Genomic DNA, 19,035 nt, shown 5'->3' with positions numbered 1-19,035 from the left:
AGAGCTCACAGAAATATAGACTAATCTTAGAGTTTGAAAAGACATCACAGTCCATCTCATTCAACTTTTACTTAAACAAGATTCCTCTCTACAACATCCCTGACTAGTAGTATAGTGGATGAAGTGCTGGGCCTGAAGTCAGTAGAACCTGAGGTGATATCCAACCTCAGACACTCACTAGCTGTGTTACCCTGGGCAAGTCACTTAACCTCTGTTTGCCTCAGTTTCCTCATCTGTATAATGGGGATAATAACAACATCTACCTCCCAGAGTTGTTGTAAGGATCAAAGGAGATAATGATTGCAAAGCCCTAACATAGTACCTGGCACATAGTAGGCACTATATAAACATTAGTTATTATCATCATTATTACTATTAATTATTAGGGGACTCCAGTCATCCTGATCTATATCTTGCCACTGGACCCAGATGGCTTTGGAGGAGAAAGTGAGGTTGGTGACCTTGCACAGTCCTCCCTCCTTAAATCCAATTTACTTCCATGTCATGGAATCACCTTCCTGATGTCATGGACCTCTTCAAAGAACGAAAGACAAACAAGGGTATTAATTATTATTATTACCTGAAGAATTTCAGTGAGAGTAAACATGCATTACCTCTCATGGTAATTGATTCCATTGATTCCACCTTTAACGAGCTATAATTGTATGTTTTCCCCTCTTTATATCATGACTAAATTTGTCTCTGCAACTTTCACCCATCACTCCTAGTTCTGTGCTCTGGAGCCAAAAAAGAATGAATCTAAACATTCTTCCAGGAGTCAGCCATTACAATACTTGATACCAGCTATCACACAATAATAGCCAGCACCTGCATAGTACTTTACAAATATTTTATTTGATCCTCACAACAACTTTGGTAGATAGATGCTATTATATTCCCCATTTTATGGTTGAGGAAACTGAGGCAGACAGCAATTAAGTGATTTGCCCAGGGTCAAACAGTTGGTAAGTATCTGATACTAGATTTGAACTCAGTTCTTCCTGCCTCCAGAGTATCCATGGCTCCATCTAGTGGCCACAATACCTTTTTTTCCAAGTTAACTACTAGTGGTTTCTTCTATCCATCCTCATATGACATGACTTGGGGCTGTTCTCTTCTTGACCCTCTCTAGGTTATCAAGGTCTTTCCTAAAATGTAGCTCCTGAAAGTAATGCAGTTCTCCAGGATGTTACTGGGGCAGAACGGAAATGACTAGCACCGCCTTGGTTCTAGATATTTTATTTCTCTTAGCATAGCCTCACATGACAGCTTTTGTGGGTACCATATCACACTTGATAGATATTGATAACTATTTATGATAGTTGACATGATACAAGATCATATGATAACTATTGATATATATTTGCAATCCATGAAAACACATTGAGATAGATTATCTACCCTGTCATATACTTACAAGGTTAATTTCTGGAACTCACATTTATTCCTATTCCATTTCATTTTATTAGGTTTTTCAGTACATTCTAACTTATGAAGACATATAGTTTATAACACAAGGGTTCTGCCAACTTGATTTTTAAAAATATTTTGATAATTATATTTCAATATGATTAGACTTATTTAGAATTTTCTGTATTTTATGTATTTGAAAGCATTACTCTCAAAAAGGACTCCATAGGTTTCACCAGACTGCCAAAGGGGTCCAGGACACAATAAAGGGTTAGGATTTCCTGATTTGCTTATAAGATCTTTTTGGTTTCCATATTAATCATTTTACATGCTCTGTTCCATAGATGTCTTCATAATTTCCTACAGTACTTAGCATACACTGGACATAAAGTAGGTAGCAATCAATCAATCAATCAACAAGCTTATATCAAACATTTACAGTGCCCCAGGAACTGTGTTAATCTCTGGGCACTTTGCTTAAAAACTAAGTATGCAATCAATTGAAGGTGGCCTAGAAGGATTAACTGGGTGTATAGATAGCTAGATGGAGTGCCAGACCCGGAGTCAGGAAGACTCCTTTTCCTGAGTTTAATCTATCCTCAGACACTTACTACCTGTGTGACTTTGGGCAAGTCAATTAACCCTGTTTGCCTCAGTTTCTTCATCTGTAAAATGAGCTGGAGAAGGAAATGACAAACCACCCCAGTATCTACCAAGAAAACCCCAAATGGGGTCATGACGTGACTGAAACAATTAAAATACGACAACAACAACAAAAGATTTCCTGGCACTGAGTCTCCATTTAGAGATGGTTCAGAGAGTTCACAGCCCAACCATTTCATACCAGCTGAACTCCTAGATTCAACTCCACCCTTTTCATACCCCTCCACCTAGTACCTTTTCTTCCCTTCATCCCTCCTTAAGCTGCCTTTTGTGTGTTGTGTTCCCTGATTAGAATCTAAGCTTCTTGAGGGCAAGGACTTTCTTTTTCTTATCTGTATCTCCAGTACTTAGCACAATGACTAGCACATAGTAGGTGTTAAATAAATGTTTCCTGAATTAAATTGAATTCTTCTAGGTGCTAAAGGGAGAGAAAAAACAAAACAAAACAAAACAAAAATAAAACATTTGGTTTTCAAAGACTTTATATTCCAGCTGGGGATCTTATAATCTTATGATCTATACCAGAAGTATCAAACTTCAGTTCAGTTCATGGATTTTTCAGTCACGTCTGACTCTTCATGATCCCATTTGGGGTTTTCTTGGCAAATATACTGGAGTGGTTTGCCATTTCCCTCTCTAGCTCATTTTACAGATGAGGAAACTGAGGAAAACTTGCCCAGGGTCACACAGCTAGTTAGTGTCTGAGGCCAGATTTGAATTCATGAAGATGATTCTTTCTGAATTCAGGCCTGGCACTCTATCCATTATGCTACCTCACTGCCCCAAGGGTCAAATTTTCAGTCTGCAAAGGGTACCAACCAAACCAGATTAAAATATAATTGGTAAATATTTAACAAAATAAATAATAATAAAATAAAACATAGATAATGTTACTTTGTGGTTTTCTAAGTCAATATGTGGCCTGAAAGGATCACTTCCTATTTCAGTTTGACACCACTTAATTCTATATTATGTGTCAGAGACCCAGTAGGTCTCTTCTGAGTGCTCATGACCTGTTATAAGGTCCTAGAGCAAACAAGAGTCTTAGTATCTACATCTCATTTATCTGTGCATGAAATGATACTTGGGACCATGACTCTGACCACACAAACCACTGGATGGACCATTTTGACCAAATCAACCAGTCAATTCACTTGTGAGGAAGAGAGAGTGGTAGAAGAGGGTAGAATCAGATGCAACTGACTAGATTACTTGTTAAAGTTAATTTACTAGCCAATAGTCAAAATCATCAAATCACTAATCACAGGCAAAGAACAGTTAATATGTACTTAAAGAAAGGATGAGAAGGGGATCATTAGCTAAATGCAGAGACCAATTCAGATTACTTAAGAAAAAAATAATTCACTTTAAGGTAAATTTGGCAAATATTTTCTATTTCACTTTGGCTAAAAATCACAGAATTGTAGAACTGAAAGTCACCTAAGAGATCAAAATAACTTTACCTCCCTTGTTTTTACAGATGATAATATTGAAGTATAGAGAAGTATGCAATTTACCCAAGATTACAGTTAGTTAATGGTAGAATATAGGTCTCCTACCTCCCAGGTCACTACTCAAGCCACAAAAAAGTTAGTTAATCAGATAGGACCTCAGAGTGAGAATGAACCTTAGAGACCAGCTAGCATGACTAAATAGTTCATTAAGAGCTGAGTATAGCCTAATGACATAATATTTTTTACTAGTAAGTACGTGGGTTTAAAACCCTTTGGCATATATGTTTACACATGGATCATTATTTGATGGCTACACATACACACAAATACACAAAAAGACAGACCAAGATCAAACCAGACAGATAAAAAAATGGATAAAATTGTAAGCACAATGAAAATTTTGAAAGAAATATTTGCAATACATACTCCAATCACTTTTTATTGGTACTCACAGTGGCAGGCACTCCATCCAGTTGGCGAGCACCATGATTGGACACCAATATCCCATTGACACCATATTCCACGGCTTCCCTGGCATCATCAGCTAGAAAAACATGATGCAGCAGTTCAGTAATTAAAGCTAAACTGAGGATACTGTAGTAAATTACCTGGTTTCTATTTTAAAAAATCTAAATAGCATTTCTGAAGCATAGATTTTAAAATTCTTACCTCTATATATACATATATATATATATATATTTAATGGATCTTGTATCCTTCCCCCACACCCCCCCCCAGCAAAAGATAAGTTTTCTTGAGAGTAGGGACTGGCTCCTTTTGTCTTTGTACCCCTAGTTCTGATCACAGTAGCTATTGCATAGGAAGCATTTCATAACTACTCATTGGATCTGATGGGTTGGATCTCATCAGCGAAACTAATTCTTCCAATGATGAAGACTGTACACCATTTGCAAAACTCCTGTAATAGAGGTGGCAGAACCACAGTAGGGATGATGCTCTTAACAAATATAAGGTCAGAATTTGCATCATCTTAAAGAAGAGCATTAATGGACGATGCTCCTTGTGGAATTTGCATGCTTTTCAATTTTGCCAATAGTCAATATAGTATAATAAAGTTCCAAATGAATAATTCTAATATGCAGATTATGTAGGATTAAACAAAAGAACATAGATGCATGCATGTATATACCTACATATACATGTATATATGGTTGCAATAATGACCCCCACACTTGATATAATTATTCAGTTACGTTGAAATAAATTGACAAGATTAAAAGTGTCAATAAAAATGAATGGAATTTAGGAGAATAGAAAAGTTACCTTCAAGTATTTCAAACACAGTCAAATAGGAAGTGGGATTACACTTGTTTGGCCTCAGAGAACAGAACTAGTAGCAATGAGTGAAAGTTACAGATCGGTAAATTTAGGCTTGATCTAAAGAGTAAGACAGTGCCCCCATTGTTATTTGGACATTTTGGTTGCGAATAAGGGCAGAAAAAATATTTGTGTAAAGAGCACTGATAAAATCAACTTGAGAAGAAGCACAGCTTCATCCCCCCCCCAAACCAGACAAATACTTGAGGAGAGATAACAGACAGTTCTGAGGACTACAGAGAAAACTGTTTTGCAGATAAATGCATTGACTAAGAGGACCTGTTTGAAAGTAGAGCACGAAATTATGTGATAATGGATGCAAAACATTGTAGTATATAGACTCATTGACTGATTTCAGAATTTTGAAAGTTGTAACTGCAAAACTGCAAATTCACTGTTTGGGAACCATGGGGCGATGATATAAGATCTGCTTTGAGGTTTTAGAGGGGAGAGAAAGATAATCAGAACACAGGAGGGTGAAAGAAGCTGAGAGAGGAATCAGATTAAGCCAGAGATTAGAAGCCTGAGAAACTACAAGACTCCTAAAAGCTGACAGACAGGCTCTTCAGGTGTTTAAGAGTTTTGCTGATTGGCAGAGAGACATTGCTTTACTGAGAGCTGATTGTCTGAAGAAAAGAGGGCTTATTAAGCTACAAAAGCTCTGAAGCTACTGCAAACTCACTGTAGGAGAGCTGTATTCTGTCTGATACACTGAGAAGAGCTGTCTGGGCTAAGTTTCCCCTAGTGCCATATGCAATTTGAGATTGGGGAAAACTCTCACTCTACTTCCCATGATAGTTTAAGAGAGGGGGACGGGATAGAAGAAGGAGAAAGACAAACTTTGCAGCTGTTTTTTCTTGGAGCTATGCTGCTATATTTTGCTAAAAGATTATAACCCATTCTCAGTACCCTGCCATGGATAGCTATGCACTAAAAGAGCTCAACAATACCAGTGGCCTAAGAGTAACAGAGAAGCAGTTTTAGCCAGGAGGTGATGCATGGTACAGATGTTTTTGTGTTATTTTTTTAAGAGACCAAGGACTTCAAGGTTTATCAATCTGTGTCGTGGTTATCCCAGGAACATGAGTTTCCCTAGTCACGTGTCTCCTTGCTAGGGTTTCAGTAAATGTAGGCTCACTCTTCCCCACAGACACTGAATACACTGATGAGTTACTATGATCCAGGTTTTTTAGTGGATTGTTATATTTTTTAAATTATCCTTGTTTTTGCCTTTTACTGAGTAAATGTTGTAATTATTATTGTTTGTGCCTTATTGCTTATTAAACATTTCATGTTTAAGATTCAGTGGTGTCATTGTGACTGTATATAGATGGGGAGCACATTAGTGAGATGCAAAGAGCTACAGTGGCAAATAGTAGAAGTGTATTCCCTCCACACCAAGTTTACACCTGGGACTCTGTGTCTGAGTAGTAGCCAAATGATCACTCCTGACTAGCACAGTCCCCCAGGAAATCCTCCAGAACTACCATTGTGAGTGCTGGTTAGGAATGACTGAGTCAGCCCGTAGAGTAAAGATGGTGCGGGGGCCATATTGCATGCCATACCAGAGCTACATAAGGAACAACTTCCTAACAATTAAAATTATCCAAAAGTAAAAAATGAGCGTCCTCAAGAGGTAATGGCTCATCGAAGTTTTTCAAGAAAAGGCTGAATGTTCACATCAAGAATGTAGTAAGGGGGATTCCTAGTCAAGTGTGGGTTGCACTAGATGGCCTCTGAGATCTCTTTCACATCTGAGGTTCTGTGATTGTATGATTCTGAATATTCTACAAAGCTCTTTATCTTACCCCCATCCTCTCTGCCTTTGCTTCAAGTTTTGATGAAGAGGTATTCTCCTTGCTTAGGCTAATTCCTCTAGTTGTCCTCTTTTTCCTAATCCATTCTCTCTACTCTAGGAATTTGCCCCATCCTTCATTCCTTTTCATTTTCTTTTCCTTAGTTTCTCCTTACCTACTTGTTTCTTCCCTCCTGATTAAAAACATATACAAGTCTATCTTTTAAAAACACCTTCCTTTCCCTCAGGCTCTCATTCAAAATCTCTATTTGCTTTCTCTGCCAAACTCTTCAAGAGGAATACTTATACTATCTCTACTTCTTCACAATCCACTTCTCAACCTTTCATAGAGGATCAGAGATGCAGAAGAAGTGTCATCAGAGACCATCTAGTTGAAGCCCCTCATTTTACAGATAAAGAAACTAAGATCCAAAGTCACATAGGTAGTAAGCATCAGAGGCAGGATTCAAATACAAGTAGGTCTCCATAATAATAGTAATAACTATCATTTATATAGTGCTTTAAGGTTTTTGCAAAGTACTTTCTAAATGTTAATTGAATCAATCTTCATAACCTTGTGTGGCAGATGCTATCTATCTATCTATCTATCTATCTATCATCTATGTTGTAGTCCCTAGTAGAATGAAAGCTAGGTGAGGCAACAATTGTTTTGTTTTGTTTTGTTTTTGTCATTTGATTACTCAGTGCCTAGTACATAGTACGTAATCTAAATATGTATTGAATTGAAAAAGAATTGAAATTTTGTTCTTTCAAAATACTTGAGCAACATTGCATGGATGCAACATTGATGATATATGGAAAAAAACAGTTCACAGGAAGAGATATATTTAGCCAAGAAAAGAGAAAACTTAGGTAAGAGGATAATGGCAACCTTCAAATATCTGAAAAGACTGTCACACAGAAGAGGGTCTACCTTTCCTGGTTGGCCCCTAAAGGCAGAACCAGGAAAATGGGTAGTAATTATAAAGAAGCAAATATCCATCTATTGCAAGGAAAATTTCCAAAGCAATTAGCACTATATAAATATAATAGTCTGCTCAGGAGGTAATGGAGTCCCCTTCACTAGAGGTCTTAAAGTAAGGTCTAGATTATCACTCATCAGGGATGTTACAGAAGGTACTTTGTTCCTGTTTAGGTCAGACTCGTTGTCCTCAAAGATATCCCTTCCAACTCAGAAATTCTGTGATTCTGTGTGTATGTGTGTGTATACACACACATACACACACACACACACACACATGCACATGCACACATCCATAAATTTTAAAATACATACATATTAGAATGCAAAGATCAATGTTTTCAAGAAGTGAATTCAAGAACTCACCATTTGACAAAAATTGCTGTGAAAACTGAGAAGGAGTTTGGCAGAAACTAAGCATAGACCAACAACTCACACCATAAGCAAAATAAGGCCAAAATAATTAAATGATTTAGATATAAAGGGTTATTCCATAAGTAAACTAGGTAAGCATGGAAAACTATATCTGTCATATCTATGGATAAGGGAAGAGTTTATGATGAAAGAAGAAACAAAGAGGATCACAGGATGAAAAATAGATAATTCTGATTACATGAAATTTAAAAATTTTTGCACAAACAAAACCAATGTAGCCAAAATTAGAACAAAAGGAGAAAACCATGGGGGTGGGGGGAGGGTTTAATTCAAATTTCTCTAATAAAGATGTCATTTCTTAAATATATAAGAAACTGAGTCACATTTGTAAAAATAAAAGCCATTCCCCAATTGATAAATTATCAAAAGATATAAGTGGCAGTTTTCAGAAGAAAAAAAAATCAAAGCTATCAATAGTCATACAAAAAAAATGCTCTAAATCACTATTGATTAGAGAAATGCAAATTAAAAGAACTCTTTCACACCTACTTTACATTTATTAGATTAGCTAACATAACAGAAAAGGAAAATTATAAATGCTGGAGGGGATGTGGAAAAATAGAGACACTGATATACTATTGGTAGAGTTGTGGACTGATCCAATAATTCTGGAGAATAATTTGGAACTATGCCCAAAGAACTATAAAACTGTATATACCCTTTGACTCAGTAATACCACTACTAGGTCTGATCCCAAAGAGATCACAGAAAAGGGGGAAAGACCTATATTTGGTGGCAGCTAGGTGGCTCAGTGGATAGAGGGCTGGGCCTAAAATCAAAAAGACTCATTTTCATGAGTTCAAATCCAGCCTCAGACCCTTACTAACTATGTGACCCTGGGCAAATCACTTAACCCTGTTTGCCTCAGTTCCTCATCTGTAAGAGGAGCTACAGAATGAAAAGGCAAACCAATGTCTTTGTCAGGAAAACCCCAAATGGAGTCAAAAAGAGTTGGACACAACGGAAACAACTGAAAAACAACACCACCAATATGTACAAAAATATTTGTGGTAGCAAAGAATTAGAAAGTGAGGGGATGGCCATCAATTGAGGATGGCTGAACAAGTTGTGGTATATGATTATAATGGAATCCTACTGCACTATAAGAAATGATGAGCAGAATGGTTTCAGAAAAACCTGGGAAGACTTATATGAACTGACGCAAAGTGAGGTAAGCAGAACCAGGAGAACACAGTAACAGCAATATTGTAATGATGATCAGCTGTAAAAGACTTAGCTACTCTGATCAGGACAATGATGCAAGACAATTCCAAAAGACCCAAGATGAAAAAGGCTATCTACCCTCAGAGAGAGAACTAATGAACTCTGAATGCAGATTGAAGCATACTTTTTTTCACTTTCTTTATGTTTCTTGCTTTTAATTGTTTTTTGTTTTGTTTTCCACCATGGCTAATATGGAAATGTTGTTTGTTTGTTTGTTTTATCAAGAATTGAATTCAAGACAAGTTCTTCAGAAAAGGAGCTCCAGTAAAAGTTCAATGGACAGGAAGGAAAGAAGGAAAAAAGAAAGGAAGAAGGATTGAAAGAAGGAAAAAAGGAAGGAAGGAAGGAAGGAAGGAATTTTCACATTGACTACTATTATGCCTTTGCCCAAAGAATGGAATGTTTGTTAGCGTGTGTGGCCTAATGAAGGCCAAATCCTGTCCTCAAGTGTATGTTTGGAGTTTGTTGAAATTTTCAAAGAGCAGAATTTGACCATAGCAAGAGAGATTGTATCTTGCATTCCATGGAAATATAATGGTGGTAAGGAAAAGATGTGTTTCATCCAGAACTTCCCAGCTGTCATCCCATATTTCTGCAAACATAACCTTTACCTTTATAGTTCAAAGTAAATTCATAAAAGGATGAGCAACTTCTGGTCAATGTAAATGAAAATATGGATGAGAAGGATTTAATGAGGCAAGAATAAATCCGTGAAATGTGGATTATTGAATTCCCAAGAACAGATTTCCTAAAGTCCAAAATTAGCATATGTGTTGCTTGATGCAATTGTTACTATAGAAATGCTTTTTGTTTATTAAATAAAAGAAACTAATAGTTATACAAAGATGCTGCAGGGTAAATGGTATGTATACAAATTGCATTTCCCTGGATTTCCGTAACATCACCCACTGTCTTTGAAATGTCTTTCATAACACCCAAATCTAAAATGTCTTTCTCTCTCTCTCTCTCTCTCTTTGTCTCTTTCTGTCTCTGTCTTTCTGTCTCTCTGTCTCTCTCTTAAAATATGTTCAAGTATACATGTGAGGCAATGTGACATCCTGGATAAAGAGCCAGACTTAAGAACCAGGAAATCCTTTGTTCAAGTCTTCTAGCTTGGGCAGCTAGGTGGCACAGTGGATAGAGCACTAGCCCTGGATTCAGGACAACCTGAGTTCAAATCCAACCTCAGACACATAACACTTATTAGCTGTGTGACCCTGGGCAAGTCACTTAACCCCATTGCCTGGCCAAAAAAACAAAACAAAAATAAACAAACAACAAAACCCAAAACAAAACAAAAAAACAAACAAGTCTTCTAGCTGGTATATGCTGTCTTTGTGAATCTAGAGAGGTCACTTAACTTTTCAATGCCACAGGCAACTCTCTAAGATCATAAATTGCATAGTAGCTATTTATCTACATTATCTGCTATTATCAGTTGTTTATCTGCATTAATAGAGGGAATTTTGCTACCAGAAGATATTGCCTGAACTAAAGAAATCACAGGTTTAGCAGTAATCTATATATGTATCTGTATATCTATCTATTTACCCATCCAGGTATTTAGATAATTTTGATTATAGTTTTATTCATTTAGAAGGGATATTTTTCCTTTATTTTATTTTCATCAACAAAAAGAGGATGGGAAGAAAACAAAGGGAGGAAAATGAGGGAGAGGAAGTGGGAGCAGGAGGAGAAGTAGAGTAAAAGTGGTATGGGAGGAGAAAGGAGAAGACGGATTTGTATTGATGATGGTGGTGGCACAAAGGCCACCTAAAGAATGCAAAGGTCGAGAATACTAGGCATTTCTTCAACCTCACATGATAGGAACATCTATTTCACTCTTTTTGACTCATAGCCTATGTCACGCAATGGGAAAGTTTCCACAGCATGACATAAGATGGGAATCCTAAACATGGTCAGAACAAATGGAGATGACATTCTTCTCATGGAACTTCCTTCTCTAAGGAAGGCAAATGTTAGGCTGCAACAAAAGTACCCTTTTCATTGTGATTATTAAGGGAAAGGTTCCTCTCTGATATAAACAACTTTATGGAAGTAAATCAAGCCTTTTAGAATTGCACTAATTTTATCATTTGTTGATTTATTTTGCAGATCAAATCAGGCTGGGGATGAGGTGAGTGAAGAGAATTTTGCAAGGTAAGGTTAGAATCCAAAAAGACCTTAGAGAAGGTATTAATAATCATATAGTATGAACCACAAATATCTGTGGGTATGGAGGATAACAATAATAATGTTAGCAATAGACAATTGACAAATGTGGTGGAGGACAAGTAACAAGAAAATTGATTTTTCTTAATTGAAATAAAAAGAAAAAATGCTTTTATAAAGAACAGTTCTGCCAGTGATCTTTTTTTAAGGCATTACAGTAAGTTAATGGTTTTTTCCTCATAGTCATGAATTCAAAATGTTTAATAAAATGTTTTGGGGAGCATGTAGCTTTCATAGTTATCACGAACTTTGAACTCTTTTGAACACAGACACACACACACACGATAATGTTTAGAAGTTAAGAAATCAGTACTGAAACACATTGCTATTCTAAAATTAACCATTATTTCATATCCTTCAGCTCTAAATAAGCTGTGAGACCTATGAGAGCAGCCAAGGCTACTTGAAGCTAATGACTGAATGCTTTAGGTACTTAAAGATCCAATATTCTCTTTATATGTCATCAATTCTCATTCAGAAAGAAAGAAAGAAAGAAAAGAAAAGAAAAAAAAAGTTGTCACTATATTTTCCACACGTGCCTGTTGGTTCTAGTTATTAGGTAACAGAACAAGTTGGAGAGATTTCAGGCTAAAGGAGGGATGAGGCCTTGACTATGATGAGGTAGGGAAAGCTGGGAGAGAGCATAAGGGATGGGTTGCAGGAGTAAGACTGATAACCAGTTTGTCTTAACAGGAATAAATCCTATGTTTTTTTGTTTTGTTGGGCTTTTTTTTTTGTTTTGTTTTGTTTTGTTTGTTTTGGTTAAGTGACTTGCCCAGGGTCACACAGCTAGTAAGTGTTATGTGTCTGAGGTAGGATTTGAACTCAAGTCCTCCTGACTCCGTGGCCAGTGCTCTATCCACTGCACAACCTAACTGCCCCTAAATCCTCTGTTTTTAAAGAAACATATTAGATGTGTTTAACAATAATTTAGCGACTACCATTTGGAGGTGATTCCCCTCTACACACACACACAAACACACACACACACACACACACTTATTAAAACTTCTTTTCTCAGTTGTCTGTACAACTGAATGTGTGAAGGTTCTTTTTGAGGGAGTTTAAAATTCCCTCTCTGTCTGAGCTGTCTTAACATTTAGTTTTAATATGCAGGCTAGCCTGATGAATGGATGCTATAGTCCTTCCCATGGTCTCTTAACTAGCCCGAAGATTTCATGACTTGGGGTGATGAAATAGTAATTTGCTAAATGAAACCATGCCCCAGTGGCTTGAAAATGTTCATGCTATTTACAGGACTACCCAAGTAATTCTCCTGATGCTGCTTCCCCACTATGGGGGATCAGGGTCATTATAAATATAAAGAACCTTTCATTAAATAGCAGGAAAGCCTCTCCTTGCTTTTCATCTTCATTTTTCTATGTGCCAATATCCCCTTCAAAAAAAAGCCAAAATTACATTGCATAAAGTTACGAAGGTTGTATGCTTGTAAGTGAAGAAATAAATGAACCTCGGAGGATGCCTTTGGCAACAATTGGGAGGGTTGTCAATTTCTTCAGCCAGGTAATATCCTTCCAGTTAATTGATGAATCAATTGCATTCGCTGTGTATTCTGCCAGGCCGCTGTTGTCTCCATAACCCTCCTCAGAAGAAAAGGCCAAATCGTTGGTTTGAAAATTTTTCATCCTGAAATGGAGACATAAATCAATTTAAAGAATGGGTTTAGATTATTTCAGAAGGCATCTCTCTGTATCCAATGAGTCTGTGAATGAAATAAAAATTAATCTTCCTTCTGCTTGGAATTATTAATTTTTGTCTCCTGTGGTATGCTTTGCAAAACTCTGGGTCAGATTTAACCATTTGGGCTTCTTATTTGGGTTCTGCCAAGTTCTTACAACTATCTTATACCTCAGACTGCATCTATACACAAAAACAGGAGTTGTTTTTAGAAAGGGAGAAGTGGGGACAAATATGTGGAGTAGATGAATTGAATCAATCAAATTATCTTCAAAGTAATTGATTGACTTTATCCATGTTTTCTTTTTAAAGCATTTTTGTCTGTGTAGACACAACTACTGCATACACAGCTTCTGCATCATTTTAAGGTGAAACTTATCTTCATTAGTGAAAAACATACTGTAGTAGCAGATGACCAATAAATCTAATCTCTCTCCCATCAACCTTCTCAACTATTTCAGAGCCTCTGTTAAGGCTAAAACTGTAGAAATGTGACCCAGTACTACACAGTTATCTCCATTCACCAACTTACTTTGCACAACCTATATATACTTCCCAGTAATTATTATGGAAAAATCTAACAGTAGCAGGTACATATTCTTCCCTCTCCTGTCCCCCTCCATGAGATTTCCTATATCTCTGTTTCTGGCACTGAAATATCCAAACTTCACATCTTTTATCTTTGTTAATGAACTTTCAAATACCCGTATGTCCAGTTAAATTGTGCCTTATCAAGTAGATTCTTTATGTTATGAAAATTCAATTCAGTAAACATGGAGTGAGTACTGCCTTTGTACCAGACAATATGCTAAGCACTATAGGGGATACAAAGGCAAATGTATGGTGTCTGAAGGACATGAAATTACGGCACTTCTAGAACAGATAACTCTAGCTAAAATTTCCCTAGTAGAAACTTCCCATTCAGCATTATAATTTTATGCACTTAGAGGATCACTGAAAATCACAAAAGAATCCCACATCCATCTGTGCCAATACAAAAAGTTATGATTCAATTCTTCGGCTTCCAATAAAGCTTTTTAGCTGACATGCTTAAAGTATTTGTTTTTATCAGAGCATTTATTGGTATTATATATTATCATACAGCCACAAAACTCTGCGATCACATTAAAATTCAACAGGAGCCAGTAGTGCAATATGGCAGCCAAAAGTTATAATGTGATCTAAAGCCACATCAAAAGAGGCATGGTATCCAGAACCAGTGAAGTATAGTGCTGCTGTAATCTGCCCTGATGAGCCCACATCTGAAGTGTTGTGTTCAGTTCTGGGCATCCCATTTGAAGAAGGACATTGATAAACTGGGAATCTTCCAGAGGAGGGCCACCAGGATCATCACATATGAGGACTGGTTGAAGGAACTGAATATTTTGCTTAGAACAGAGAAGCTGGGGGAGTGGAGGAAGGTGCAAGGGAACAAAATACTAGCTGTCTTTAATCTCTTAAAGCATTCAAAGGGTTGTTATATGAAAGATGGATTATTTTCATTCTTCCTGGCCCTAGTGGGCAGAACGAGGTACAGTACATCAAACTTTCAGAGAGGCATTTTTAGGGTTGATATAAAAAAATTTACTAATAAATGGAGCTATCTAAAGGCAAACTGAGATGCCTCTGGAGGCAGTGAATCCCCCACCTCCCACCTCTACGGGAGGTCTTCAAGTAAAATCTGGATAACTACTCATCAGGCATGTTGTAGAAAGAATTCTTGGTCAGCTACTGATGGACTGGAAAAACTTAGGGACATATTTCAATTCTTAGATTCTGTGATTTAGTTAGCTGTGAACAAATGGATCTTCATTGTTGTGTCCTATACTTGATTATTCCAAAATTATAATGGGGATGTGAAACATATAAATAGCCCTTTCTTCACAAAAGAAGAAGAGGAAGGGGAAGAAGAAGAAGAAGAAGAAGAAGAAGAAGAAGAAGAAGAAGAAGAAGTTTTTGTCAATCTAGTTTGTGTCATGACCAAAAGAAAGCAAAAACATCTGCATGTGTACTTCCCTCCCTTTGCAAGCTCCACGTTTTCAGCTGTAGCTTTGTGGGAGGGTTTGATGGGGAGGGGGTATTCAGTGAGAGGGGATGGATAGGAAAAAACAGAATCATGGATAAAATTATATAAATAACTGTTGTTTTTCTTGGACTGTGAAATACAGATCAACACTTGAATGAATGTTGCCTTACAGAAATTTCTGTGCACAATGGGACCTTGTTGTTACTCTCAAACTTTGTTCAAAGTCTTAAGCCAAGGACAAATTTTCAGATATCTTTTATAGAGACCCATGATGGAGCATTTTGCTGATGGTTCTGCAGAAAGCCTCCATGGATGCTATTTTATTTGAATTATGGTATACATGAAAAACAGAAGAAATTGTTCTTTTCAAGTTATTTCATTTCATTAAGAAGGAAAGGACAAATATTAAAATAAATGACATAATTTGGAGGGATCAGATTGCTCAAGAAAAGTTTGAAGCCTCAGATCACACAGGTCCTGTTCAAAGATACATAATAAGGTCCTTTGGCAATACAATCCTCAGCATTGCTAGGGCTGCTCTGAAAAATTATCATTTCCTCCAAATGCAATGTTCATTCAATCCTTCCAAAGACATTGCCTTAATCCTAAATAAGCTAGTTAAAGAATAACTGTACAACAGCAGCAATACTGATAATGGTTAATTATGGGTGTTTTGCTCTTTTTTTTTGTATGGATCTGAGACATCAGTGTAGGATTCTTTTCATGAAGAGACTCCCTCCGCCAATGTATATCTGTAGCTATACTGCAGTTTTTAGTCTTAGAGAGTTGTTAGAGGGGACTAAGAGGTAAATGTCTTGCCCAGAGACACAGAGCCAATATGTATCAAAGGCAGAAGTTGAACTTAGTTCTTCCCAACTCTAAGACCAGCTCTCCATCAACTATGTTATGCTGTCTTTCAATAATACTTATGATGAATGAATGAATGATCAAATGAACGAAAAACACGTATGAAACACTTATTACTATGTGCCCAGCACTGTGCTTAGAACTAGGGATAAACATGCAAATGCAAACAATCCTAGCTCTCAAGGAGTTTACAACCCAGTAGGGGAAGTCAACATCTAACAGGAAGTGGTAGCCAGGGAAGGGTGTTTTGATTTAGGAATTTATAGGAATGTTGAGTGGGGTAAATTGACACACCCTTTCCAGAAGAAGTAGTAATACTGATTCACATACTATCTCCACAGCAAGAGGTGGGGAAGGAGGGTAGAGAAGGGTTGCATGTGACAGGGAAAATGTCAAGGAGATGGCTGGGGTGAGTATTTGGGTGGGATAATTGATCATCTATTGAGTACTGACAGGCAGCATGGCATAACAGATAGAAAACTGGCCTTGAAACAGTGAAGACCTTGGTTCAAATCTTTACCTATATATACACACACACACACACACACACACACACACACACACACACACACACACACATATGTGTGTGTATGTGTGTATACATATATGTGTGTATATGTGTATATATGTGCATATATACATACACATACACACACAAACACACATACATACATATATATATGTATATATATACAGTAGCTACATTGCCATGAAAAATTCACTTAACCTCTTGTTGCTCAGGGCAACTCTCCAAGACTAAATTACAGATGAGTCCTGATCTGCATCAGTGAAGTGAATTTCAATTGGGAATCTGATGAAATCACAGATATAGACACCTCCATACCACCAAAGGAAAAAAAAAAGAAAGAAAAGAAAAGAGCATTGATATCAATCCAAAGTACTACTAAAAAGATGACTACACAGAAAGAGATGAAGCAAAAATCATATAGGAGAGGTACATAAAGACATTTATCCCTTAAATCTGTTGGTAAAGATACCTGTCACAGCTTCACCTCTGGTAACTATCTCTTCACTTAATCTTTTTCCAGGCTGGGTTACCATCAGAGTAAATTTAGGATCACTCTCCCAGAAAATACACACCTATGGAATAGTTGGCAAAATGTAAAGATACAATTTCAAGCCACACCACTTAGTATATCATTATTTTGTTGGTCAGTTGTGTCCGACTCTTTGTGACACCATTTGGGGTTTTCCTAGTAAAGATACTAGAGTGGTTTGCTATTTCCTTCTCCAGCTCATTTTTACAGATGAGGAACTGAGGCAAACAGAGTTAAGTGACTCGGCCAGGGTCACATAGCTAGTAAGTGTCAGAGGCTGGATTTGAACTAAGGAAGATGAGTCTTCCTGACTCTAGGCCCAGCACTTTATCCACTGTACCACCTAACTACCCAGTCTATCATTATAGATCAATGTTAAAACTTAAACATGTCATTTTCCTCTTTATCTTAGCCAACAGGGACATACATCTGACTTTTCATTTTTTATAACTTTTTTGATGTTGACCTAACAGTGCAATCTCAACACTGGATCTCTCAGACCCTTGGACAATCTCCACAGGATGTAGAGGAAAGAAAAAGGCCCTTGCCTAAGAGCCTGAAGAATCAATTGGTTGAGCTGACTTCATTCTCCTTTCTTCCAAAAGCAGTTAAAACCCCTACTCTCCATTCTCTTTGCCTCAGGAACACATTCCAATTCCAATTTCCACATGCATATTGCTTATGTATTCTACAGATGAGCATTAAAGAGCATCTCAAATGCTGTGAACCCTGCCACCCCACCCAGGTGCCAAGATGGGGCTTCTCTTCCTCTAACATGTGAGGTGGGGAGGTGGGGTGGAATGTAAGCAGAAAAGCCTGGAAGAAACCAGCTTTTTACAGACTCTTTCGTTCTCTTCTGGATTTCCTGTCTCCCCTGCCTGCCAAACCTCACATTTGAAAAGCCAGGCTTCACCCCCTGTGAATAAGGTCAGTAGCAGAAATAAGACAGATTTCATATCAGGTTGTAACGAATGTGCTCTTTGCGTGTATGTAACTTCAACGGAAGCCTGTGCCTCCCATTAGTACAGTGAACTCTGCCTGTGAGTGCTGGATGTGGTATGATGAGTAGCTAACCAGAAGGAGCTGGCCTCCACGTCAGCCTGTAACAAACAGAGCTAGTGTTCCCTTCACGGGCCAGGGCGAAGGCGGCTACGGGGTGTTTCCTGTATTCCCTGTAACCTGGATGTGTTACTAATTATTCGGTCATCTTCAGATGGGAGATATGACAAGCTGTGGTGCCTTAGGTACTCTGGTAAAAACCTGAAAATAAAAGGGGGCTTTGTCTCTTAGCTCTTCACGTCATCTGGGCATGAGCCCAAGAACAAAGTGAAAGGACAGAGAACTAACCCTTCCAACTGCTCAGAGAGTGACCCTACATAGATGAAAGGGAGCAAGAGTTACAGCCCAAACATTTCGCTTGATAAATATATTATAATCTCTCTCTCTGTCTCTCTGTCTCTCTCTCTCTGTCTCTCTCTCTCTCTTTCTCTCTCTCTCTGTCTCTCTCTCTCTCTGTCTTTCTGTCTCTCTGTCTCTCTGTCTCTGTCTGTCTCTCTCTCTCTCTCTGTCTTTCTGTCTCTCTGTCTCTGTCTGTCTGTCTCTCTCTCTGTCTCTGTCTGTCTGTCTCTCTGTCTCTCTGTCTCTCTCTCTCTGTCTCTCTCTCTCTGTCTCTATCTCTCTCTCTGTCTCTCCATCTCTCTCTATATATATATCTCTCTGTCTCTCTCTTTCTCTCTCTGTCTCTCTCTGTCCTTCTGTCTCTTTCTCTCTCTATCTGTCTCTGTCTGTCTCTCTGTTTGTCTCTCTTCTCTGTCTCTGTCTGCCTCTTGCCCCTTCCTTCCCTCCCTCTTTCC

At 37.7% G+C, this 19,035-nt stretch overlaps 1 protein-coding gene across 2 annotated transcripts in view; it reads right to left on the bottom strand.

Annotated features, from left to right (window-relative positions):
• HAO1 (hydroxyacid oxidase 1) overlaps nt 1-19,035 on the bottom strand; it is a 68,783-nt gene that overhangs the window by 9,768 nt on the left and 39,980 nt on the right. For both annotated transcript variants that reach the window (XM_027840275.1, XM_027840276.1), the window contains exons 4-5: nt 13,005-13,180; nt 3,980-4,071 (exon numbers count right to left, since the gene is read on the bottom strand). In XM_027840275.1, the coding sequence (XP_027696076.1) occupies nt 3,980-4,071; nt 13,005-13,180 (268 nt within the window). The remainder of the gene's footprint in view (nt 1-3,979; nt 4,072-13,004; nt 13,181-19,035) is intronic.

This window comes from Vombatus ursinus, unplaced genomic scaffold (assembly GCF_900497805.2).
Source record: "Vombatus ursinus unplaced genomic scaffold, bare-nosed wombat genome assembly UNPS02014841.1, whole genome shotgun sequence".
Lineage (NCBI taxonomy): Eukaryota > Metazoa > Chordata > Mammalia > Diprotodontia > Vombatidae > Vombatus > Vombatus ursinus.
Note: the sequence above shows the minus strand (reverse complement) of the source record. Positions and strands in the feature narration are given on the sequence as shown.